Raw genomic sequence first — 26,679 nt, forward strand, 5'->3', positions numbered from 1 at the left:
GGAGATCTCACTCTCTGTAGTAATGCGTTGTGTATCCTCAGCTCACAGCTTAAACACCTAGAACTAGCATGCCACAAAATAAAGAGGACAAAAGACCATTAGTGATTAGGGGGGAAAACAAACAAACAACCTAATGCAACTTCTGAAGTTGCTTAATAGACAAAAATATTGCTGATGAGAAAATTGAACTTGAATGTTTTTGTAGTCATCTTATATTTTTGAGAGCTGGTGGATGGTTGAGTTATTGAAGTTAATGTGTTAACAGCATGTTTGATTTTAATAGATAGTTATACTGTATCAATTTATTTCAGTGCACTTCTGAAAATAGCAGTGTTTCTATTGGAGATTGCCCCACTGAATGCTGGTTAATAGTTACTGACCGCTGCAGAACTCGTCAGGGAGTCAGGCATCATATTGAGTTTGACCGTTTACTGCACAAGAGTTGACCATTTACACATGTAGAGCATTTGAGGTGGTTTCTGAAATAAATAAAACTGAAATAAATATTCATTGTCTAAATATAATCACTGACTCCCATCACAAACTCTATAATAAACAACTTTGTAAAGTGCACTGATATGGAATATAAACTGAGAAATATATCAGCAATATCTCTGTGAGCATAAGAATCTACAATGATTACAGAAACAATGGAATATAACTTCTAGAAATGAGACTATCATTAATAGACGTTAGTAATAATGGTCGTTGTAAGGTATTATCACCCTGAAAATGTTACGCTTAAATATAATAAAGCACATTGCGATGCTAGCGGGGCTAACAGGATCAGTAAGTGTCTGCTGAAAAAAAAAACTAAAACCAGCATAAACTGGTTAGCTGGTCTTAGCTGGTTTAAGATGGAAGTAGCTGGTTTTAGCTGGTCTCCCAATCTGACCAGCTAAAGAAGTGGCCAAAACCCCTTTAAAACCAGCCTGATGACCAGCCAACCAGCTTAGGCAGGTTTTAGTTTTTTTTTTAGCAGATTATACTCAGAAAGATCGCTATATTTAATTCTTTAACACACATATAGTGAGTGAAATGCAGATAAATGGTCAGTTGGTGAGATCAGAGGAAGTTAACACCCACAGGATGAGCTGAAGATGTTTAAATGAAGAGATGTAAATATAGACTGAAAAGAAAGACGGACAGAAACAGAAAATGTCTGATAAGAGTCACATGTGTCTGCTGGGACTGATCCTTCTCTCTGTACTTCTCTCAGGTAAAGACATCTGTTTATGATCTATAATACTCTATAAAAGACCTGTATAATGAAGATCGTTAATTAAAATTAATTTTAGTTCATTAACCATTATAAAGCACAAATGTAACAAAAAAAAGTTCGTTTTTACTGTAACTTATTTTATCATCATCTCACAATATGGATCTGCATTCAAAATGATTTTTGCAACCGAACATTTCCTGTAATTCCTTGAATAAATAAGTGATAAAAAAAAAAAAAAGATGTGCATCTTACAACAAATGTGGAAGCTACATGGCAAAAGAAAAGAAATGTTTACGGCCATATTACCTTCCCCTCGGACACTATGGTAGTCCAACCAGGGTTATATGGCCCCCCCCCAAAAAACAAAAGTTTTGGGGAAGCTCCTCTCTGGATGCGCGGTCACTTGGGGGCGCTCTGGAAGGAGCAGGCACTAGAGAGCTGGACGGGACCAGCGGATTCATAGGAGGGCTCTGGAGCAGGCACTGGGGGGCACTTGCAGTTCTCTGGTGGGCTTCAATATGCTCAGACAGCGGGTTGGGTTGCGTTGGCCACAGACGGCTGTCTTGTTTTGGTCGCTTATAAAGGAAAAGGAACAAAGGAGCAAACGAGATGATTAATACAGGTGATCTAAATGAAGGAAGATTAACTAAACTAAGACAGGAAATACCAAATAAGGGCAAACAGGAACTAAACAGAAACCAACACGTTACAGCTTGGTTCGTTTCATGCTTAAAACAGGACACAACGAGTTTATTTAAACTGTATTTCATAATCGAGTCATTAACCCACATTAATATTATTACTGTTATTGATATTTGTAGGTATCAGTGGAGTGGATGACACTCATGTGTTCTGCAGTTCTGGTGAAGATGTGCGTCTGTCCTGTAATAATGCTCTTCCTGGCTGCACATCAACTACATGGTTCTATAACATCATGCAGTCAGCAGCAGTTGAACTGATTTATGGAGGGATAAAGATGAAGAACACAGAGAGACATGAGAGACTGAGTCTGGGCTCTGACTGCTCTCTGAACATCAAGAAAGTCACAAAAGAAGATCGTGGATATTACACCTGCCGACAATTTGTGAATGGAGTACAACAAGGAACTGATGCACGTGTTTATCTGCATGTTCTTCATGGTCAGTGTTTCTGTGAATATTATGATTATATGTTGAATTAAACAGTAATATTGTCGCTGAAAGACTGGAATCAGTCGTGTAATCTCTGTCTGATTCTCTGTTTCAGTCTCTTCATCATCCTCACAGTCTGAGATCAGACCAGGCCTCTCTCTGACTCTCTTCTGTCAGTTATGTTATGATCGAGTCTCTTATGATTCTTTGGCTGGTTCTGAGGGTATTGATCTGATCTGGGTGAATCAGGCTGGTGTGAATCTGACAGACTCCAGATTTCAGATCTCTTCAGCACAGTGTATCATGTCTCTGACTACAACACTCCTGAATGAAGATCACAACAGAGAGTGGAGATGTCAGGTTAAACAGAGAAATCAACTCAAGACCTCAGCCACATATACTGTCAAGTATCCAAGTAAAGTATTTATATTAACAATGAATTATCAGTCATTTAAATCTGATTGTAGTCTATAACGTATCTGAACATTCATCTTCAGCTCCAGCCGAAACAAAGACAGCGTCTCCAGTCACCAGCTCTAAATCAACTGCAGCTCCTACACAACCAGGTACATAATCAGCTGTTAAGATCAATATTTACTGTTAGCTGAAGACCTCAGTCACATATACTGACAAGCATTCAGACAAGAAATACATTTATTTAACCCCTTAACTGTCACAAGTTTACTTCAATATATTATGATGAAATCCTAATCTAATCATGACTAACTATATATCGTTGAAAAGGTCTAAGACTCCTAAATATATATTTTGCCACTGTTTGTTGTTAAAAATTGTGTAGGAACAGTAATAGATTAATGTATGACAAGAGTGCACCTCAAAACATATACATCATAACAGAAGTTCTGACCTTTTCACAAAAACAATTTTGTTTACTTTTTCCCTATCACATGTTTTAGTAATCATGATAAATTATATATAATTTGAAAGCTTAAAACCTCAAATTTCATCCTGAGAAAACCATTTTCAAATCAGACATTGCATTAATATGGAAACCAGTGTTGCCAGATCGGGTTGACAATTTCCAGCCCAAACGCTCACCAAAACCTGCCCACTTCAACAAAAACCAGCCCAAAATTTTAACTGCCAAAATAATGATAGAATTGTATTTTATGTTTTAATTTTACGTCAATAAAGGTTGATAAGGACCATTTTTATCTCCTTAAAATAAAATAATGACAAAATAAAATAAAGATAGGTTAAATCAATTTCACAGGAATATGGATCAAAACAGGGCAAATGCGTTAAAGGGAGACAGAAAATTAAAATGTCCAAAAATCTTTTCAAAGTGGCAATCAAGAAATTAACCGATGACTTTAACCCTCGGAAAAACACATGGATTATTTTCAATGTCCACAGTAAGAATAATCCATTTTTTTTTTTAGCAAAACGTGCACAATAAAGTGATCAGAATGCAATAAATGAGCTGGCATTTACTCTCGTTCATGCACACACCCATGACAGCCAAAAATGTGTTATTCATTGATACATACTGTATGATAATCTGACAGCAAAAATAAATAATAATAATAATAACAATCAACAACAATAATGCGCTTCCCTTTGTCTTGTGCTTCAACTACAGCACGCATCTCACGAAGTACACATTTTAGCACATAATGCAGAACTCTGCAGTCAAAAGTGTTCAAGTCCAGCAGCTGTCAGTCAAAAGTGTTCAAGTCCAGCAGATCAATGCATACCAGAGTAGAGTCTGGACGGTTTAAAAGATGTTCTGAAGCAGAACAGCATCATATAGTCCCATATTCAGTTTTGATTTTTATTAAATCATTCAACTGTTCTCTTATTTCAGTTACAATTACATTTAGAAGTCTTCTATTCATTCAGATTTGAGTCACTCTTAGACTCTTTATCGTGTAGATTTAGGCCACTTTGCCATCGCAATCACTTAAAATGAATGAATGAATGAATGTCTGCACATTTAAATCTTGCCCTTTATAGCGCCAAAACCCCGTCACTCAAGATTCATCACATCTCACCAACATAAAAGATGCTAAATTGATTGACAAGTCTCTGTTAAACTGAACAAATTAGGGTTGCGTTAGGCTATGGAAAAATGAGTTGATGACTGCGCTACACATTATTTTACTGTGATACTTTGAGTTTGAACATATTAAAATAATATGATTAAAGATAAAAGCGAAGAAAAAAAGCAGCTTGGGCAGGTTTTAATTTTTTAAAAGCAGCCCAAATTTTGTCAACCCGCCCAATGCGTTATTCTCCGGTCCAAGCCGATCAAAACAAGCCCACTTGGGCGGCAACCCTCCCAATCTGGCAACACTGATGGAAACGGTACTTTAGGATATTTTAACAGGCTCCTCCCCCTTAGTGGGGGTGTCATATTACAAAATGTATTACAGTCTTTTAGAATCAAAACTTTTCATAATCTTGACAAAATACATATCGTTGGAAAGGTCTGAGTGTCAAGATTTCATATTTGGTGTTTTTTGTTAGAAGTAATGTTTAGAGAGAAATTCATACATTTGTGACACAAAAATGCATTTTAAAAATCAATGGAGTTTGGACGGCAGCCGGAGGCTGTTAGTGGTGTAACAACAAAATTGCATAGGAACCTCAATTTATTTATTTATACTGTACCAACTTCAAATTTGGGAAAAAAAAGAAGAACTTTAGACACATGGCTTTAATTTGATATCAATTTTAGATGAAAACCTATTTTGTAAACCTATTATTTTATATAAAATATAGTTCAGTACATGTTCTTTACAGTAAATTTAAACTACTATAACTTTTTTATACTTTCATTTTTGTTCTGCTGATAGTCGTCTTTAAAAAAGAGACCAACCTTAGGTCTGTATTCCAAAGCGTTCATGAATTATAACAATTCAAGTTTTAATAGTGCACTTTCATGTCTATGTTCAACAACAACAACAAAAACAAAAACAAAAAATGGGGGGGGGGGGGGTTAAGAGTTGAATCAATTTCAGGAGAGTCTATATGTCACTGATTCAGGACAAACTGAAGGTTTCTGGGTTGCAGCTCACTGTGTAATCAAGATGAGTTATAGGAGAGGAGAGGAGAGGAGAGGAGAGGAGAGGAGAGGAGAGGAGAGGAGAGGAGAGGAGAGAGATGTTTACGGCCATATTACCTTCCCCTCGGACACTATGGTAGTCCAACCAGGGTTATATGGCCCCCCCAAAAAAAAGTTTTGGGGAAGCTCCTCTCTGGATGCGCGGTCACTTGGGGGCGCTCTGGAAGGAGCAGGCACTAGAGAGCTGGACGGGACCAGCGGATTCATAGGAGGGCTCCTGAGAGGAGCAGGCACTGGGGGGCACTTGCAGTTCTCTGGTGGGCTTCAATATGCTCAGACTGCGGGTTGGGTTGCGTTGGCCACAGACGGCTGTCCTGCGTTGGTCGCTTATAAAGGAAAATGAACAAAGGAGCAAACAAGATGATTAATACAGGTGATCTAAATGAACCAAGATTAACTAAACTAGGACAGGAAATACCAAATAAGGGCAAACAGGAACTAAACAGAAACCAACACGTTACAGCTTGGTTCATTTCCTGCTTAAAACAGGACACAACAAGTTTATTTAAACTGTATTTCATAATCGAGTCATTAACCCACATTAATATTATTACTGTTATTGATATTTGTAGGTATCAGTGGAGTGGATGACACTCATGTGTTCTGCAGTTCTGGTGAAGATGTGCGTCTGTCCTGTAATAATGCTCTTCCTGGCTGCACATCAACTTCATGGATCTATAACATCAGACAGTCAGCAGCAGTTGAACTGATTTATGGAGGGATAAAGAGGAATAACATAGAGAGACATGAGAGACTGAGTCTGGGCTCTGACTGCTCTCTGAACATCAAGAAAGTCACAAAAGAAGATCGTGGATATTACACCTGCCGACAATATGTGAATAAAGTACAACAAGGAACTGATGCACGTGTTTATCTGAATGTTCTTCATGGTCAGTGTTTATGTGAATATTATGATTATATGTTGAATTAAACAGTAATATTGTCGCTGAAAGACTGGAATCAGTCGTGTCATCTCTGTCTGATTCTCTGTTTCAGTCTCTTCATCATCCTCACAGTCTGAGATCAGATCAGGCCTCTCTCTGACTCTCTCCTGTCAGTTATGTTATGATCGAGTCTCTTATGATTATTTGGTTCGTTCTGTGGGTATTGATCTGATCTGGGTGAATCAGGCTGGTGTGAATCTGCAGACAGACTCCAGATTTCAGATATTCTCCTCAGGACAGTGTATCAGGTCTCTGACTACAACACTCCTGAATGAAGATCACAACAGAGAGTGGAGATGTCAGGTTAAACAGAGAAATCAACTCAAGACATCAGCCACATATACTGTCAAGTATCCAAGTAAAGTATTTATATTAACAATGAATCATCAGTCATTTAAATCTGATTGTAGTCTATAACGTATCTGAACATTCATCTTCAGCTGCAGCCGAAACAAAGACAGCGTCTCCAGTCACCAGCTCTAAATCAACTGCAGCTCCTACACAACCAGGTACATAATCAGCTGTTAAGATCAATATTTACTGTTAGCTGAAGACCTCAGTCACATATACTGACAAGCATTCAGACAAGAAATACATTTATTTAACCCCTTAACTGTCACAAGTTTACTTCAATATATTATGATGAAATCCTAATCTAATCATGACTAACTATATATCGTTGGAAAGGTCTAAGACTCCTAAATATATATTTTGCCACTGTTTGTTGTTAAAAATAGTGTAGGAACAGTAATAGATTAATTTATGACAAGAGTGCACCTCAAAACATATACATCATAACAGAAGTTCTGACCTTTCTCACAAAAAAATATTTTTCGTTTACTTTTTCCCTATCACATGTTTTAGTAATCATCATAAATTATATATCATGTGAAAGCTTAAAACCTCAAATTTCATCCTGAGAAAACCATTTTCAAATCGGACATTACAGTTGTGGTCAGAATTATTGAAACCCTTGGTAAATATGATCAAAGAAGGCTGTGAAAATTAACCTGCTTTGTTAATCCTTTTGATCTTTTATTTAAAAAATTCACAAAAAGCTAACCTTTCATTGGATAATAAGAATTTAAAATGGGGGGAAATAGCATTATGAAATAAATGTTTTTCTCTGATACACATTGGTCACAATTAACGACACCTTTTTATTCAATACTTTTTGAAACCTCCATTTGTCAGTTAAACAGCTCTAAATCTTCTCCTATAATGCCTGATGAGGTTAGAGAACACCTGACAAGAGATCAGAGACCATTCCTTCATCCAGAATCACTCCAGATCCTTTAGATTCACAGCTCCATGACGGTGCTTCTTCTCTTCAGTTCACCTCACTCATTTTCTACAGAGTTCAGGTCAGAGGACTGGAATGGCCAGCAGAAGCTTGGTTGTGTGCTCAGTGACCCATTTTTGTGTTGTTTTTGAGGTTTGTGTTTGGATTATTGTAAGGTTGGAAGATCCAAACATGGCCCATTATAAGATTTCTAATAGAATCAGTCACTTATTGATTTTTTATCTGTTGGTATTTGATAGAATCCATGATGCCATGCGTCTGAACAAGATGTCCAGGACCTCCAGCAGAAATATAGGCCCACAACATCACAAATACAGCAGTATATTTCATTGTACACATGGGGTACTTTTTATCCCTGTGTTCACCAAACCCATCTTGAGTGTTTGCGGCTAAAAGCTAATTTTTTAGTTTCATCTGACCATAGAAGCCAGTCCCATTTGAAGTTCCAGTCGTGTCTGATAACTGAATATGCTGGAGATTGTTTTTGGATGAGCTAGGAGAATTTTTCTTGAAATCCTCCCAAACAACATGTGGTGATGTAGGGGCTGTTTGACAATTTTTTTTTAAGGTTTTCTGACCCCGAGACTCAACTATTTTCTGCAATTCTCCAGCTGTGATCCTTGAAGAGTCTTTAGCCACTCAAACGCTCCTTCTCACCGTGCATTAGGACGATATAGACACACGTCCTCTTCCAGGCAGTTTCATTACATTTTCTGTTGATTGGAAATTCTTAATTACTGCCCTGATGGTGGAAATGGGGATTTTCACTGCTCTAGCTCTTTTCTTAAAGCCACTTCACTAATTTGTGAAGCTCAATTATCTTTTGCTGCACATCAGAAATATATTCTTTGTTTTTTCTCATTGTGATGGATGATTAAGGGAATTTGGGCTTTGTTTTCCCTCCTATTTATATTTCTGTGAAACAGGAAGCCATGGCTGGATAATTTCATGTTCATAATCACCCTAGAGTGCTCAAAATTGTGAATATGAATGGGAGTATACTTCAGAGATATTTTACTCATAAGAATTTCTAGGGGTGCAATAATTGTGTCCAACGTGTGTTTGAGAAAAACATTTATTTCATAATGAGATTTTCCCCCATTTTCAATTGTTTTACTTCAATGAAAGGTTAGATTTTTGTGATTTTTTTTCAATAAAAGATCAAAAGGATTAACAAAGCAGGTTAATTTTCACAGTCTTCTTTGATTATATTTACCAAGGGTTTCAATAATTCTGACCACAACTGTACATTACCATGGAAACGGTACTTTAGGATCTTTTAGCAGGCTCCTCCCCCTTAGTGGGGTGTCATATTACAAAATGTATTACAGTCTTTTAGAATCAAAACTTTTCATAATCTTGACAAAATACATATCGTTGGAAAGGTCTGAGTCTCATGATTTCATGTTTGGTGTTTTTTGTTAGAAGTAATGTTTAGAGAGAAATTCATACATTTGTGACACAAAAATGCATTTTAAAAATCAATGGAGTTTGGACGCCAGCCGGAGGCTGTTTGTGGTGTAACAACAAAATTGCATAGAAACCTCAATTTATTTATTTATACTGTACCAACTTCAGATTTGGGGAAAAAAAGAAGAACTTTAGACACATGGCTTTAATTTGATATCAATTTTGAATTAAAACCTATTTTGTAAAATATTTATTTTATATAAAATAAAAATAGTTCAGTACATGTTCTTTACAGTAAATTTAAAGTACTATAACTTTTTTATACTTTCATTTTTGTTCTGTTGATTGTCATCTTTAAAAAAAGAGACCAACCTTAGGTCTGTATTGCAAAGCGTTCATGAATTATAACAATTCAAGTTTTAATAGTGCACTTTCATGTCTATGTTCAACAACAACAAAAAAAAACCCACAAAAAAATAGGGTTCCTCAGTAAAGTCTTACTTCTATTATCACTGAACAGAATTCAGGAGACAAGATCATCAGTGATGCCTTCATAGATTCACTTGTCTTGTCTTCACCTTAGTTACTTTAAATAGAAAGCAAACATATCTGAAAACATGTGCCTTTGAAAAACTTTTTAATTTAATGCACGACAAATAAACACCTTCACGTTTATACATTTATGTCTGAGTGTGTTGCTCCTCCTTGTCCTTAACTGTCTGTGTGAGCTGTAGCTGCCTGAGTCTTACTCGCAGCTGTTAGTATATTCGGGGAAAAAATAATGAATTAATTATTCTCTGAACATTCATCTTCTGCAGGTCTAATGGATTCAACACTGATTGCAGTCAGCAGCTCAAATTCTGAGAAGAAATCAAGACAAACTACAGCAGCAGCTCCTACAAAACAAGGTCCATGATCCCTGACACACTTCATCCGTCTCTCACTTCTCTTTTTATGATTAAATAATGCAGTTTAGCCAAATGAGGATAGAATCTTTATGTCTTGTCTGACACAGCATCAGAACCTGTGGTCTGTATGAATGCTGGATCATTAATCAGAGGTATGGGATGGCTTTGCTGCACTGAAACTATCAGTGAATATTTAAATGGTTTGTCAATAATAGTTCATTGTTCATAAGCGGTATACAGTTTGACAGATTCATTCTCTTCTTTCTCTCTGTTCTGTCCACACATCTGTCCTGCAGTGATTGTGATTATTGTTGAGATTGCAGTGTTTGCTGCTCCTACTGTGATTCTTCTTCAGATCATCTGTGTGAGAAGAGCTGGTGAGTTTTGAACATCACAGAACCTGAGGATTCACATTGATCTCTAACAATCTGAATCATGACAGTGAAAACAAGTCAGTAAATTGCTTTTATTGATTCATTTCATCTATTTAGGACGGAAGAACTCTCACCACCAAAAGGAAATAGAGATGTCTGCAGTATTACAATGAAATGCCTTCAATAAATATACTGTAAATATTACAGCAATGTTTATGGACATTATAGATATTTGCATAAAGCTTTGAATGTCATTTTCCAGACAGGTACCTTAATAAACATGTATGCTATTTAGACAGGAATCATGATATAAATGGTCATCTTATTTTAATCTTTAAAATCAATTAAACTTTTATAAAAATAAATTAAATGTTTTAATAGTCCGGTTCAGTGATTCTCAAAGTGTGGTACTCGGAGGAATCACTCAATTAATAAATTAATGTTAAAACACATTACATTTTAATTGTGAAGTTTTTTGGGTTTTTTTTACATTTAAGTACATTACAGTTTTTATTTAACTTTTAGGTAAAACACATTTAAATGTAATAAAGTGTTTTCTTCACCTGTTTGTAAGCACAGTGCAGTGTTGATGTTCAAACTGTGTATTTACAATGTTAAAGTGTCTGATAACAATAAATAATCTTATTAGGAATAAAACGGCCTCGTTTTTGAACTGTGCAGAGCTGTATCTGGACTGGGATAACTACGCTACTGTAGTTTAATGTTGGTCATTAAAAGCCCTCGGATTTGATCAAAAATATCTTCATTTGTTTTCCAAAAGATGAACAAAGGTCTTACGAGTTTGGGACAACATGAGGGCAATGTGTTTTAAACCCATAACCAATAAAAAAAAATTAAAAATTAAAATGTAACTGCCCAAAACTCTAAATATTACAAGCACATTTGTTTATTATCATTGTACACAAGATACAACAAAATTTCAGAGCTTCTGCATAAGGTGCATGGTACATAATAGACCAAAAATGTAAATAAATATACATGATACAAAGTGATGTACAATTAAAATATTTAAGCTAAGACAAAAGAATAGGTCTTTCTGGTCTCTACTAATTAGAGTGATTACCGCTATGCGCTATTAGTAATCTCGGTCTAGACAGGAAAGTAGTCTGTATTTGACAGGTTTGTGTATCATCTGAGGCCAAAGTTTCAGTCTGACAAAAGAGAACATGTTTTTGACTAAACTATTTGATTTTGACCTGGAAGTTTGAAGTTTGCACAAGTTGGTGACAGAAAAACTGTAATACAGTTCTGAAACTGAAAACACTCTGAGTTTCCCCTCTCACGGTAAGTCAACTCAGAGTTCAAGGTGCTGAAGCTCCTTATTGAAACGGGCCCCAGCACAGGACTGCAAACACTGGGAGACTTTCTCAATATGTGTTCTTCAGCGATCTTGTGTCCTTGTGTTCTCATGTTTTAGTTCTTACGTCAGCATTAACCGTTGAAGTTCAGTTCCAATTCTCAAAAACGCAAGTAAAGAGGATGAGTTCTTGATATCGAGGATGAATCGAGTGCTGACTTGAGAGAATCAAGCCGTTAGAAATGTACACCCGACACATGACATTCAAGTTTGAATGGAGGAAAAATCAAAACCCTATCTTCAAGACTTCTCTCTAGAAGTATGTTATGATCGACAGTGTCAAACGCAACACTAAGATCTAGTAGTACCAGCACTGACATTTTGCCAGAATCAGAATTAAAGCGAATATCATTTATTATCTTAATGAGTGCAGTTTCTGTGCTGTGATGCGCTCAGAAACTAGATTGAAAATTGTCCAGGTATCCATTTGAGTTTAAGTAGTTGTTCAGCTAATTAAAAACTACCTTTTCAATAATCTTACCTATGAAAGGAAGATTTGATATCGGTCTATAGTTGCTCAACATGGTGTTATCAAGATTGCGCTTTTTCAGAAGGGGCTTAACAACTGCAGTTTTAAGGGAGTTTGGAAAAGTCCCAGAAAGAAGTGAGGCGTTCACCACTTCTAAGAGATCAGCTTCTAAACAGATAAGCACACTTAAAAAAAGATGTGGGAAGTGTGTCAAGATAGCAGGTTGAAGATTTAAGGTGCTGTACTATTTCTTCCAAAATTTTGCTATCAATTGCTTGTTTGATATTATTGATCTTCTCAGAAAAGAAGGAAGCAAACTCATTGCATTTGCTGTCGGAGAGCATTTCACTGGGAATCTGACTTGGGGGGGTTTGTCAGTCTCTCAACAGTCGCAAAAAGAGTGCGAGTGTTGTTTAAGTTACTGTTTATAAGGTTAGAAAAGAAAGTCTGTCTAGCTGTGGCTAGTTCCACATTGAATCTTTACAGTGAATTTCGAGTTTCGTCTTACGCCACATCCGCTCAGCTTTTCTGCATTGTCTGTCATACTTTGAACTGCTGTTGATTTTCCCCAAGATGATTTTTGTCTGCCAGTCTTCTTGCTGACCTTTATCGTAGCAACATCATCAATAACATTCTTAACTTTTGAGTTAAATGACTCCAGGAGAAGATCAACAGGGTCTGCAGAAATGCTTGGTGTTAATGATATTGCCTTCATGAATAGCGCACTAGTGTTCTCATTAATGCATCTCTTTCTGATAGAGACAGATCTAGATTCAGTGGTGATAGAGATCAATATATCAAAGAAAATACAGAAATGATCAGATAATGCTACATCCTTAATAACAATGGATGAGATGTTTAGACCTCTACTGATGAGTAAATCTAGAGTGTGTCCACGATTGTGTGTGGGTCTGTGCACATGCTGACTCAGGTCAAAAGTGTTTAAAACAGTTATCATTTCTTTTGTAGTTTTGATTTCTGCATTATCTATGTGAATATTAAAATCCCCTGCAATAGCAAAACAGTCAAACTCTGAGGAAATTATTGATAACAGTTCAGTGAGCTCTTCAACAAAGGCTGGAGAATATTTTGGAGGCCTGTAAATAATGATAAACAGTGTGTGGAGCTCCTTTCAGCACAATACTTAGGTATTCAAACGACAAATACTGACTAAACGACACTTGCTTGCATTGATAAACATCTTTAAACAGAGCAGCTACACCTCCACCTCTCCTAACAGTCCTGCAGACACTTATAAAATTAAAGTTAGGAGGGGCTGTTTCATTGAGGACTGTTGCACTGCAGCTGTCTTCTAACCATGTTTCATTTAGAAACATAAAATCCAGGTTGTTTGTGGTTATTAAATTGTTGATCAGAAATGATAAATTTTTTAGTGAGCGAATGTTTAAAAATGCTAACTTGATGGAATTACATTTAGTTTCTACAGCAATCTTAGATTGATGCATTATAGGCCGCAGATTAGATGGGTCAGCCGTACGGCTTGAGAAGGCTTTCTATCACGTGATAAAACAGAAATAGAGGAGGCTACAGGCACACTGGCTTCCCGCTTGTTCTGTAGACATTTGTGAATGTTGCTGCTAATATAGAGGGGACCCGACACATGACTGAGTGCTGTCATCGGTTGTTTTTGGTTCACCTACACCAGATGGAGGAGGGCTTGGGCCCTGGTGTTGTGGCAGCGGTTGGAGAGCTCTCACAGGAGGAGGAGGGTGAGCTGGGCCTGCAGTCTTTGGTGGTTGGGGGGCCCGCCGTTTTTTTGTTGATATCTGGGGCAGAAGAGCAGCAAAAGATTGGGAGAGTTTGGTCCCAGCATACACCAGTTCCTCAATTTTCTGTGAGAAGCTTAGAAGTGGAGATACTGGAGAGAGGGATAATGTGTCTGGTGAGATGGGCTCTGGCTCTGGTGTTTCCGGTGGCTGTGAGATGTTGTCCTGGCTTCCCTGACTGTTTTCCAGAAAGTCGTCCTTGGGTGCTGAGTCTTGGAGCTGTTGTAATACGTCACAGTCTGCATGTGATGAGCTCTGTGGGCAGGACTCAGCTGGGATGTCCATGAGCAGTGGTTGTTTTGGCTGCATGGTGTTATCAGTATCCTTGTGGGATGTGTCAACCACATGATGACTCGAAAGCTGATATGAAGTCCTGTGGTCTCTCATATTCTGTCTAGGTGTGTGTGTGCGCCATTCAGGCCGAGTGGATTGGCACAAACCACTGAAGGATGACGGAGGGAGAAATAGATATTGTCCTTTAGCACTCTTGCACAAAGTTTGTTTGGGTGGAGGCCATCCAGTCTAAACAGTTGTCTGTGGCCCCAGAAAAGATTGAAGTTGTCGATAAAGTTGACTCCTTTTATACCGCAGGTTCTTTGTAGCCATGTTTTCAGCCCAAGCAACCGTGCAAACATATTAGTTCCCCTTGCTGGGAGTGGTCCACTGATGAATGAATGAACTTCGTCTTTGAAGAGTTTCAAAGAGTTCACTGAAATCCTTCTTAAGGAGTTCTGACTGCTCCTTCCGAATATCATTCTTCCCCACATGGATGATGACTCGATTTGCAGTCTAGTGCTTCATCAGAATGTTCAGAAGTTCCTTGTTCACATCAGAGACGGTTGCTTGAGGAAAGCAGTATGTAGTTGTAGTCCTGCCACTGATATTTCTGATAGTAGAGTCACCCACTATCAGAGTCCTGGGCTCGGCTGCACTCTGAGCTGAATGCCGCTGTCTGCTCGACTTCGAGCGCCTGTTAGTAGCAATGCTAGCTGCTGGCTGATTTGATCCATGTTTTGTCACATTTGGGGATTCCTCACCCACATTCATTAATGCTTCAAATCTGTTCTCAAGATGTATAGGGGGTTGTAGAATATCAGTGTTTACAAGTCTTGTCATAGCCGTATCTGGGGTAGAGGATGCTACGGCAGCAATACGAGATACTCATGACAATCTGATGTCTCGAGTGCCTTTGGGTCTCGCTCCCTGTTTGTGCCATCGATTAGTCTGTCGATCAGTTTCAACACTTTGAATAAACTGTTGAGATTCACTAGATTCACAGGACTCACCGGCTGCATGCTGAGGGGGTCCGTGATTACCATCTGCTGTATGATCCGCCTGTTTTGGAAGTCCAGCAAGTAACTTTGTTTCAAGAACCGCAATCCTTTGTAGAAGTTTGTGGCAGTACATGCAGCAAGTAGATTCAACGAGAGGCATTTTCTCTCGTCTGTTTGAATGTAGACAGCTGTGTTTTTCCGTCGCCGGAATGTAAACTGATGGCAGTGGGAGGCAAAGAGTCTTCTTTTTCCAAAAACTGTGTTGTTTGCGCACTGTGCTGATCTGCTGAAGTTAAAATCTTAGAAAGATCAGACAAAAGTACAAAAATAGGGAGGAAAGCGCAGAGCAATAAGCAAGAGCGTCCACAGATGTAATTACATGCAGGTATTTTAAAAATATAATTACAATGTAAAAACATGTACATTTATGTACATAATATGTGAATTGTATCAAATGATTAATTTAAATGTAAGTAAATCCATAAAATTCTGTTTTAGACATGCCATGTGGTATCTGGTTTGAGGTTAGCACACAATGGTGGAGAATATTAACTCTGTTAGTGGTTTGAAAAGTTTAATGATAACAGAGTTGACAATGAGTAACAGAATCAAATGTTCCCAATCTGTATTTTGTATTATTTTATGTTTTTTTGTTTTTTTTTCATTTTCCTGTAAATAAAACATTTGTTGTATATCATTCCAGGCTAAAGAATTTGAATTATCTACAGGTAAATGAAACGCTCAGCAGCAGAGAGGCAAGGGCATTAGAGGGCACAGGACACTGATTAGAAGCTGATTAGTACTATTACTACATTACATTTTAAAGGATTTCATTCATTTTTAAAGCTACAGTATGTTTAGGGAAAATCCACACCATGCTGGCAACTTTTCAGTTAAACATGTTGATGTTTTAAGTTTAAAGTAGAATGAATATGTATATTTGACCCAATTTGTCTATAACAGAGTTGACAGATTTTACAATCTCACAAGATCAGCAAATATAGAAAATATTACATTCGAAATGTGTTCTATGAAAATAAAAAGAAGAAGAACTGCTGTAGTTTTTATCATTAGTTCAACCCATGCATGCACAAATCATGCCATTACATGGGAAATTTATGCATGATATGATTTGATCAAAATGAGGTAACTACAATCTCTTTTTTATTTTTTAATCTGCACAGTTACATTTCATGTGATTTTAGTATTTACTGTGTTGACAAGCAAGGCCACCAGATCTTCTTCTGCACGACTTGATATTCCTTAAATTCCTAGTTTATTTGCAGGTTTTGGCAATAACTATATCTACTCTTGACCACGAGATGGTGACATTTCATATGTTTTCATTAACAAGCAGCATTAAGGATAGACAGATAGACAGACAGACAGATATATAGATAGATAGACAGACAGACAGACAGACAGACAGACAGATATATAGATAGATAGACAGACAGACAGACAGACAGACAGACAGACATATAGATAGATAGATAGATAGATAGATAGATAGATAGACAGACAGATATATAGATAGACAGACAGACAGACAGACAGACAGACAGACAGACAGACAGACAGATAGATAGATAGATAGATAGATAGATAGATAGATAGATAGATAGATAGATAGATAGATAGATAGATAGACATACAGATATATAGATAGATAGACAGACAGACAGACAGACAGATAGATAAATAGATAGATAGATAGATAGATAGATAGACAGACAGACAGACAGACAGACAGACAGACAGACAGACAGATAGATAGATAGATAGATAGATAGATAGATAGACAGACAGACAGACAGACAGACAGACAGACAGACAGATATATAGATAGACAGACAGACAGACAGACAGACAGACAGACAGACAGACAGACAGACAGATAGACAGATAGATAGATAGATAGATAGATAGATAGATAGATAGATAGATAGATAGATAGATAGATAGACAGACAGACAGATATATAGACAGACGGACGGATGGACGGACAGATAGATAGATAGATAGATAGATAGATAGATAGATAGATAGATAGATAGATAGATAGATAGATAGATAGATAGATAGATAGATAGATAGATAGATAGATAGATGGACGGACGGACGGACGGACGGACGGACGGACGGACGGACGGACGGACGGACGGACGGACGGACAGACAGACAGACAGACAGACAGACAGACAGACAGACAGACAGATAGATGGATGGATGGATGGATGGATGGATGGACGGACGGACGGACGGACGGACAGACAGACAGACTGATAGACAGATAGACAGATAGACAGATAGATAGATAGATAGATAGATAGATAGATAGATAGATAGATAGATAGATAGATAGATAGATTCATCTACTCACCCATTCATCTTCGGAACACAAATGAAGACATGTTAATGAAATCTTGTAGATTATAATATATAACTTCAGCTCGGGTAAACTTTTCAAAACATTCACGACAAGTGTAATTAGTATGAATTGATCAGTTCTGTTTAAGTCTTCTGAAGAGACACGGTCGCTTTATATGATGATGAACTGTTTTAAGTCAAGCCTTTATTAAGAAATGAACATTGATATCAACTCAGTTTAACAGAAATGAGCGGCACCTCAAACACGCATGTACTTTAATCACAAGCAACAACAATTAAATTATTTGATTTGATTTGATTTGCGCCAGATAAATACGGTTGAGTTACCATATTTGATGTTCTCTCGATGCACTTTTATCACAGTAAACCTAACCTGTCTGCTTTCTGGCTTTGTTTTCCTATTAACCTCATACATGGTCATCATAAATAATGTTTAATATGTGAATAAAACCGAATAGTTGCATGTGCTTTCTCTTCTTCTGTAAAGTATTTCAGCTGCTGACCACCAGATGGAGACTTTTAACCTGTTTTCATAAACTAACGGTATATAATAAGTGAACTGTGTCTGAGAAATAACTCAAAGCATTGTCAGTGAATTTACTAAAGCGGCGTCACAATAGTGTCTCTATATTATTAGCTGTTGGAGATTATGACAGTAAACTGAATTGTGTGGCGCTTAATAGACAAATAATAAAGAATATTAATTGATCAACTGTAAAGCTCGAGTAAATCCTGCAGATTTGAGTGTTTCTGCATGCAGCTGATGTTAGGAGCAACAGTGGAAAGAGTGACTGAGACTCTTGTTCAGCAGATGGGAGGGACTGCATGCCTCTCTCTCCCTCCACCATCAAACTAACTCCTGCATTTCAGAAAGCACTGACTGCAGCGAGCTCTCCTTCGTTTGTGTGGATGTTCAGAAGCGATGTAGTGACTCCGGACGAGCGCCTGAAGTCATGGTGAGTCCAGCCCGAGACTGCTTAAATCATCTAGAACACGCTTCAGAAGAACCCAGTGTAAAATACAGAAAACACTGGCGTTTCATCTTAAAGAGACAGTAACAGAAGAACTGCGATAGCTGATACAAAGTTACAAAATTAACCTGTTATATAGTAACTTTTATTTTTTCAGCTGAAAGTACTTGAATCAATGCTACTTCCTCCAGTGTGTGTTTAGCTCTTCTTTCAGATAGAAAGGAATCGGTCTCTCTTTGTTTGAAACGACAGTATGCATACTGAAATACTGACGGTCATGAAATATCATTGCTATGTATTCTTATTATTGGAAAACTGTGTTTGTATTCGCCATGTTATCAAACTAAATTCATGACATGATCAAAAGATTCTGAAAGCAACTGATTGAAAGAGAACCAGTATTGTACTTCAGTCTGCCTTGGTCATATTAAATGCAGTGATTATATCGGTGGAAATATGGTTACTATGGTGAATGTGAACACAGCGGTGAGGAAAGAGCTGGAGGTGGGATTCCCCCTCATCCCATCTGAGCTCATGAGGAAACTCTGCAGGACACTAACACTCTGTTCAGGGCTTCTGGACTGGTTTCATGACTGTGTGTTTCCTATGAATAGAATAGAATAGAATAGAAAGTGAAGTAAAACTAATAAAATAGAGTAGTTAAATACAAAACAGTTGAGTACAATAGAATTAAGTGTAGTTAAACCAATAGAATATAATTATTTTTTGAAATGGAATAGCTGAATATTCAAGTATAATGTGAAACAGATGTAATGAATATGGAGTTGAATATGAGTAAATTGGAACTAATAGAACAGAATAGATGGGGTGATTATCCATTGAAGAGAATTGCATAGAGGGAAAAAACAGAGTAGGAGTAAACTGAAACACATTCAATTTAATCTTTTTTTCTCCAAACAACAAGTGTGAGTATTTCTCTGTGGCTTCCACATGAATAGAAATGTGAGGGGGTACTCATTAGAAGAGTAAAGTTAAAAGAATAAGAAGGGGGTAGCTGAATAAAATAGATCTGATGTGAGATAAATATGCAATAGAAATGTGGAATTTGAAGTGAAACTGAATTGCATAGTTGAATGAAATGGAATAAAACAAGTTTTTGGAGTGTAGTGAAATATAATAGAACAGAGCAGCAAATAAAAGGGTTAAAAAGAAATAAGGAAAACAGAGCAGAATAATTGAATAATAGACTAGTTGAAAAAATAAAACAGGAGTAAAGTTCAGCAAATAGAATAAAGTTTTGAAGTTTGAAGTGAAACTTAGAATTGAATAGTTGTAAACAAGTAAAGTGGAACTAGCAGAATATAATAGTTGAATAAAATAAAATTGAATAGAGTCAACTAAAAGAATACAAGTAAACTGAAACACATGGAACACATAGAATTTAATCATTTTTAGGAGTGAAATAAATAGAAACAAGTACTGAAAATAAAATCATTCAATGCAATAGAATCAAGGAAAGTTAACCTAATTGAGTAGAATAACTGACTAATAATAGTTAAAAAAATATATAATTAGGAATAAAGTGCAACAAATAGAATAGTGTAGTTGAAGAATCATAAGTAATATAGAATCTGTTATAGAATTGTTGAATATAATTAGTAGAATATAAGAGTTGCATATAATACAATTAAATGATTAGAAGAGAATAGTACAGAATTGCATACAAATAAATTGCATATAAAAATAATAAAGTGAATAAATTAGAATGGAATCTTTTGATAACTGTAGTTGGTTTGTGTAGTGTGTATCTCATCACAGACAGATAACACATGACCGCAGTGTTAATAGAGTGACAGTGATGATGTCACTGCAGTGTTCTGGACGTCCTGCATCAGACGCGTGTTACTGTCCATCTGTCAGCATTATACAAATAATAACAGACACAGATGAGGGCCGAATGCTGAAGTGAGTGAGCTGCTGCCAGTGTTTGGTGTGTGTGTGGGACAGGGTGGAGCCGTCTGGCTGGATATACAGAGACAGAGACGCAGAGAGAGAGACTGTTTTACTTTGAGAAAAATGAAAAGACCTGACGGTGGTTTGGGTGAAGTTGCAATTTCCACATAAGACCTGAAATAGAGGGAGATGATTCATTTTCAGTTGGGAGAGGTGAGAGTGCATGGAAAAACACATCAATACACACATGTATTAATATAGCAGATGCTTTATCCAAAATGAACAAATGAAGATCCACAAATGAAGAACGTCACAAGCAATTTGTCATAAGAGCCAATAATATTAATAGTGCACAATGACTATAATATAATATATTAATATAATATATAAATTACAAATAATATTAGTACATAAGCTAGAGCAGAAGTGGATTGCAGAATAAAATAGGAGCATAAACATACATTGCTTATATATTGTGGCACTTATATTACACTCAAACATGTCTGAATATCACTGCATTAGATAACAAACCATCAAACCAAGTGCAGATTATTTTGAGTCCGCACAGGTGAAAGAGTGTGTTGCATTAGAAATGGTAACACAATAGATACAGTGCACTTTGTGATGGTTAGTGGATCACGTTGATAGTTACTACACCTGTGTGAACCTGAGGACATGCACTAAACATCACCAGAACACCAGATGAGTCACAGACAGTGACAAAACATGTTGAAGAAAAGCTAGTATAGTAAAGTAGTTAAGCAGTAGTAAAGTTAGCATGGAGAAAAGCTCTGGTATTTTTTGTTTTCAGTTGACTCTCACTTTGATATTTATTGTGCAATGATATTCAGATATTTGTTATGTGTGTCCAAAACAAGCTTAAGTGTCCAAATAATTCTTGAGTCCACTGTAGATACACACATGCACACAAAATATCACCCTACAGTGAGACATTTTTATTGGACAGATCTGTTGTCCACTGCAAAGTCATTGTGAAGGCAAGTAAGGCTTGAAACACACAACACCAGTACAGGAATGTGAGTGTTTGATCTATCTATCTATCTATCTATCTATCTATCTATCTATCTATCTATCTATCTATCTATCTATCTATCTATCTATCTATCTATCTATCTATCTATCTATCTATCTATCTATCTATCTATCTAGTGTGTGTGTTTGTTTGTTTGTTTTACTGTATACAGGTACATCTAAAAAAATTTGAATATCGTGAAAAAGTTCATTTTTTCTTGTAACTTATTTCAAAAAGTGAAACTTTCATATATTTTAGATTCATTACATGTAAAGTAAAACATTTCAAAAGCTTTTTTTTGTTTGTTTTAATTTTGATGATTAGAGCTTACAGCTCATGAAAGTCAAAAATCAGCATCTCAAAATATTAGAATATTTATAATTGAGTTTCAATTAATGACCATCTCTACAGTATAAATTCCGGGTATCTCTTGTTCTTTGAAACCACAATAATGGAGAAGACTGCTGACTTGGCAATGATCCAGAAGATGAACATTGACATCAAGCTACTGTCAAGTACTGCGGATTCAAACACTTTTGAGAGCTTCACAAGGAGTGGACTGAAGCTGGAGTCAGTGCATCAAGAGTCTCCACGCTCAGACGTCTTCAGGAAAAGAGCTACCAAGCCACTTCTGAAACAGAGACAACATCAGAAGCGTCTTACCTGGGCTGTGGAGAAAAAGAACTGGACTGTTGCTCAGTGCTCCAAAGTCCTCTTTTCAGATGAAAGTAAATTTTGTATTTCATTTGGAAATCAAGGTCCTAGAGTCTGGAGGAAGAGTGGAGAGGCACAGAATCCATGTTGCTTGAGGTCCAGTGTAAAGTTTCCACAGTCAGAGATGATTTGGGCTGCCATGTCATCTGCTGGTGTTGGTCCACTGTGTTTTCTGAAGTCCACAGTCAACACTGCCATCTACCAGGAGATTTTAGAGCACTTCATGCTTCCTTCTGCTGACAAGCTTTATGGAGATGCTGATTTCATTTTCCAGCAGGACTTGGCACCTGCCCACACTGCCAAAGGTACCAAAAGCTGGTTCAATGACCATGGTGTTACTGTGCTTGATTGGCCAGCAAACTCGCCTGACCTGAACTATTGTCAAGAGGAAGATGAGAGACACCAGACCCAACAATGCAGATGACCTGAAGGCCGCTATCAAAGCAGCCTGGGCTTCCATTACACCTGAGCAGTGCCACAGGCTGATTGTCTCCATGCCACGACACATTGATGCAGTAATTCATGCAAAAGGAGGCCCTACCAAGTATTGAGTGCATAGAAATGAATATACTTTTCAGAAGCCTGACATTTCTGTTTAAAATATCCTTATTTTATTGATCTTATGTAATATTCAAATTTTTTGAGACACTGAATTTTGGGTTTTCATTATCTGTAAGCCATACTCATCAAAATTTCAAGAAATAAAGGCTTGAAATATTTCCCTCTATGTGTAATGAATCTATATAATATATGGGTTTCACTTTCTGAAATGAGTGACACAAAATATTGACCTTTTTCATGATATTCTAATTTTGTTAGATGTACCTGTATATACTGTATATATCTAGCTGCCTGAATAGTAACACATCCGTTTTAATAGATACAATACTGTTCGAGAGTTTGGGGTCAATGAGTTGTGTTGTTGTTGTTTTAAAGAAGAATACTTGTATTCGTCAAGGGTGCAATATTTTGATTAAAAATTACAGTAAAGACATTTATAATTTTACAAAATATTTATATTTCAAATAAACGCTGTTCTTTTGAACTTTCTATTCATCAAATTTTCAACATTGATAATAATCAGACATGTTTCTTGAGCAGTAAATCAGTATATTAGAATGATTTCTGAAGGATCATGTGACACTGAAGACTGGAGTAATGATGCTGAAAATATTACATATTACAATATACTTACAGTATGTACAAAACAGCTATTTTAAATTCCAGTAATATTTCACAATTTTGCTGTTTTTACTGTATTTTTGATCAAATAAATGCAGCCTTGGTGACCAAAAGATACTTCTTTTCAAATCTAATTTGAATGCAATGTTTATAAGATAATGTAACACACATGATGTATTTAATGTGTTGAGCAAGTATTTGCTTATAAGTGTGTAAACTGTTTCTGGCCTGAATTAGGGTTTCCTTTAGTAGGAGATACGAGTCACATTTAAGTTCCTAAGTTCCTGATCTTCGAATAGAAACCGCTAGCACTTCCACTTCGTTCATGATCTAAGACAAAAGAAGCTGTTGGATCAGATGTTTCTGTGTGGAGTTCCTCTTAGAAAGAGGAAATAGTTCCTCATGAATCCTTTTTCTAGCTCTCTTCCTCCATTCACCGTCTGTCTTTCTCTCTCTTTCATCTGCTTGCATCTGGATTCTATCATTCTGCTCTTCAGCAGTCTCTCTCTCTCTCTCTCTCTCACTGTATCTCTCTCGACCGACTCTTCCGTTAGGAGCCGCTGAGAAAGAGAGGAAGTTGAGCAGAACAATGACATGCCGCCGGTGTTATATTGTGCTTGAGGTTGTGCTGTGGATGTGGATCCTTATTTACCTCATTTACAGAAGTTTGATAAAACAGAAGAAGACATTTTTAGATAATATTAATATTTCATGAACCTCCTCCCAACCTGATGTGCAAAATGACACATCTTCCTAAACTGACTACTTGGATTGTCTGAACAGTTAGTCAGTCTTAAGGATGGCCTGAATAAATAAGTTTCATCTGAAACAGTGGGTACTGACACAGAATGTGTTTAAAATGAGCAAGACAGAGCTTATTCGAATTTTAGACCAACATTTTTTAGAACAAATCATGCAGCAGTTCTCCATCAAGTCATTACAAACCAGAACAAGTTACTCCAAAAAAAGTGTTTCTCTAGTATTTCATTATGTGAGTGAGAATGACTTCTGTTGAGATCCAAACAAATAGTACTATGAAAATCTGAAAAAAAAATAAAAATAGCAAAACAAAACAAACAAAAAAATAAATCTAGCGTTGTCTATCCTTTTCTAATCTATCTACATATTTTATATTTATTTAATATTAAAATAATAATAATAATAACTTGACCCTCCAACACTAGCTCTCTTTATTTGATTCCTTTTCTATCTACTTAATAAATACTGTACGTATCAGAGGACATGGGATATAGTGCTAATATAGGAATATAGACATGGACAAATCTTTGCTTTGTTATATATATTATATATACAGTATTTTTATGTGCTTTTGTTATTAGTATGTTTTAAGATATTTTTTGCTTTATTTGTATACTTTATGTTTCAGTAATTCATCTTACATTTATTTTAGTTAGCTAAACAATTTGTTAATGGATTTAGTTTAGTTAGCAATAACAGCTCTGAGAGCAAATGTTATGCAACATTCACTGTAGCTCAGTAGTTTTACTTTAACAGTTGACTCATTGTGCATTTTTAGGCACTTTATTAGAAACATCTGAGACAAAATTGGTACTTGCTGAAATCTCCTCTAGACCTGAAATCTGTTTCTCTTGCCAACATTTTAATAATAACAAAAAATAAAAATAAAGAAATGATGCATGTGCTCTCGATGGTTTCTGTGTTGAATGGAGTTTGATAGCAAGTATTCTGTCTTCACTAATCATTCTGTGGTGTATTTCAGTTAAAACACAAGTTCCAAGATAAAGAGCTGATGCAAATGCAAATGCAAAAGTGAAAAGATTCCAACCTAGATATGACTAGCTAACTGAAATATAATACTGGTGTTTTTTTTTTCTTTTTCTTACACTGGGCAATATGTTTATCTATTTCTCCAGCTTAATTTCAGTATGTGCATTCGCTTATCCTCATGTGACTTGTTCACCGTTTGGTCCTAAAAATTATAATTTTTCTTCCTCGTTTTGTCTTTAATTTTGTTTTTCTTGCATTTTTTTTTTCATTTTACTTTCTTTCCTGCCATTTTCCTTCTCGGTTTGTTTTTCTTTCCTCCCCCCTCCCCAGCACCCCAAACACGCTGGCCTTCCTGGCTGACTTTCGCTCTCTCTTTTCCCTCATATTTTGTTTATTCCACTCATTGCTCACTGAGTGGGAGACTTCAGAGAGCATAATATGTGTTTTGTGAAGACGCTTCGGTGTAATTGTTGAATCAGAATCAGAATCAGAATGAGCTTTATTGGCCAGGTATGTTTACACATACGAGGAATTTGTTATAGTGACAGAAGCTCCACAGTGCAACAGAAATACAGCAACAGGACAGGACACAGATAATAAAATAATAATATACAAATATACAAATAGGCAATGTACAAAATAGCAAAAACACAATATATAATATAGACAACTATGTATGTACAGGTCAAGTATGTACAAATTAGAAATGAGAAATAAAAATAAAATAAGTGAGTGTGGTGAATGGATAATTAATTAGTTGTGTGTTCCATGTTTATTGTTGCATGTTCATGAGATGGATTGCCTGAGGGAAGAAACTGTTCCTGTGTCTGGTCGTTCTGGTGCTCAGAGCTCTGTAGCGTCGACCAGACGGTAACAGTTCAAAGAGGGAGTGTGCTGGGTGTGAGGGGTCCAGAGTGATTTTACCAGCTCTTTTGCTCACTCTGGATAAGTACAGTTCTTGGAGAGTGGGGAGGGTTGTACCAATGATTCGCTCAGCAGTCCGGACTACCCTCCGTAGTCTTCTGAGGTCAGATTTGGTAGCTGAGCTGAACCAGACAGTTATTGAAGTGCAGAGGATGGATTCAATGATGGCAGAGTAGAACTGTTTCAGAACGAGTAAGTCCCGTGGCAGGTTGAACTTCCTCAGCTGGCGAAGAAAGTACAACCTCTGCTGGGCCTTCCTGACAATGGAGTCTATGTGAATATCCTTCTTCAGGTCCTGAGAGATGGTGGTGCCCAGGAATCTGAATGACTCCACTGCAGTCACAGTGCTGTTCATGATGGTGAGTGGGGGGAGAGCAGGGGGGTTTCACCTGAAGTCCATGATCATCTCCACAGCTTTGAGCGTGTTAAGCTCCAGGTTGTTAAGACTGCACCAGACAGTCAACTCCTTAACCTCCTGTCTGTAAGCAGACTCGTCACCGTCCTGGATGAGGCC

General features: G+C 36.8%; 2 protein-coding genes across 2 annotated transcripts in view; both read left to right on the plus strand.

Annotated features, from left to right (window-relative positions):
• Positions 1–1,106: 1,106 nt before the first annotated feature.
• LOC306871567 (uncharacterized protein) lies at positions 1,107–11,029 on the plus strand. The gene is made up of 11 exons (XM_079419612.1): positions 1,107–1,219; positions 2,044–2,361; positions 2,468–2,767; positions 2,850–2,918; positions 6,013–6,330; positions 6,437–6,742; positions 6,825–6,893; positions 9,916–10,005; positions 10,113–10,157; positions 10,302–10,382; positions 10,497–11,029. The coding sequence occupies exons 1-11, from the start codon at positions 1,159–1,161 to the stop codon at positions 10,550–10,552; spliced, it is 1,713 nt and encodes a 570-aa protein (XP_079275738.1). The 5' UTR covers positions 1,107–1,158; the 3' UTR covers positions 10,553–11,029.
• A 7,518-nt stretch (positions 11,030–18,547) lies between these two features.
• Positions 18,548–26,679, plus strand: part of LOC306871582 (rho guanine nucleotide exchange factor 40-like) — a 38,126-nt gene continuing 29,994 nt past the window's right edge. Inside the window, exon 1 of the mRNA XM_079419643.1 lies at positions 18,548–18,634. Coding sequence (XP_079275769.1) covers positions 18,632–18,634 — 3 coding nt within the window. The 5' untranslated portion in view covers positions 18,548–18,631. The remainder of the gene's footprint in view (positions 18,635–26,679) is intronic.

This window comes from Barbus barbus (assembly GCF_936440315.1).
Source record: "Barbus barbus genome assembly, chromosome: 1".
Taxonomy (NCBI): domain Eukaryota; kingdom Metazoa; phylum Chordata; class Actinopteri; order Cypriniformes; family Cyprinidae; genus Barbus; species Barbus barbus.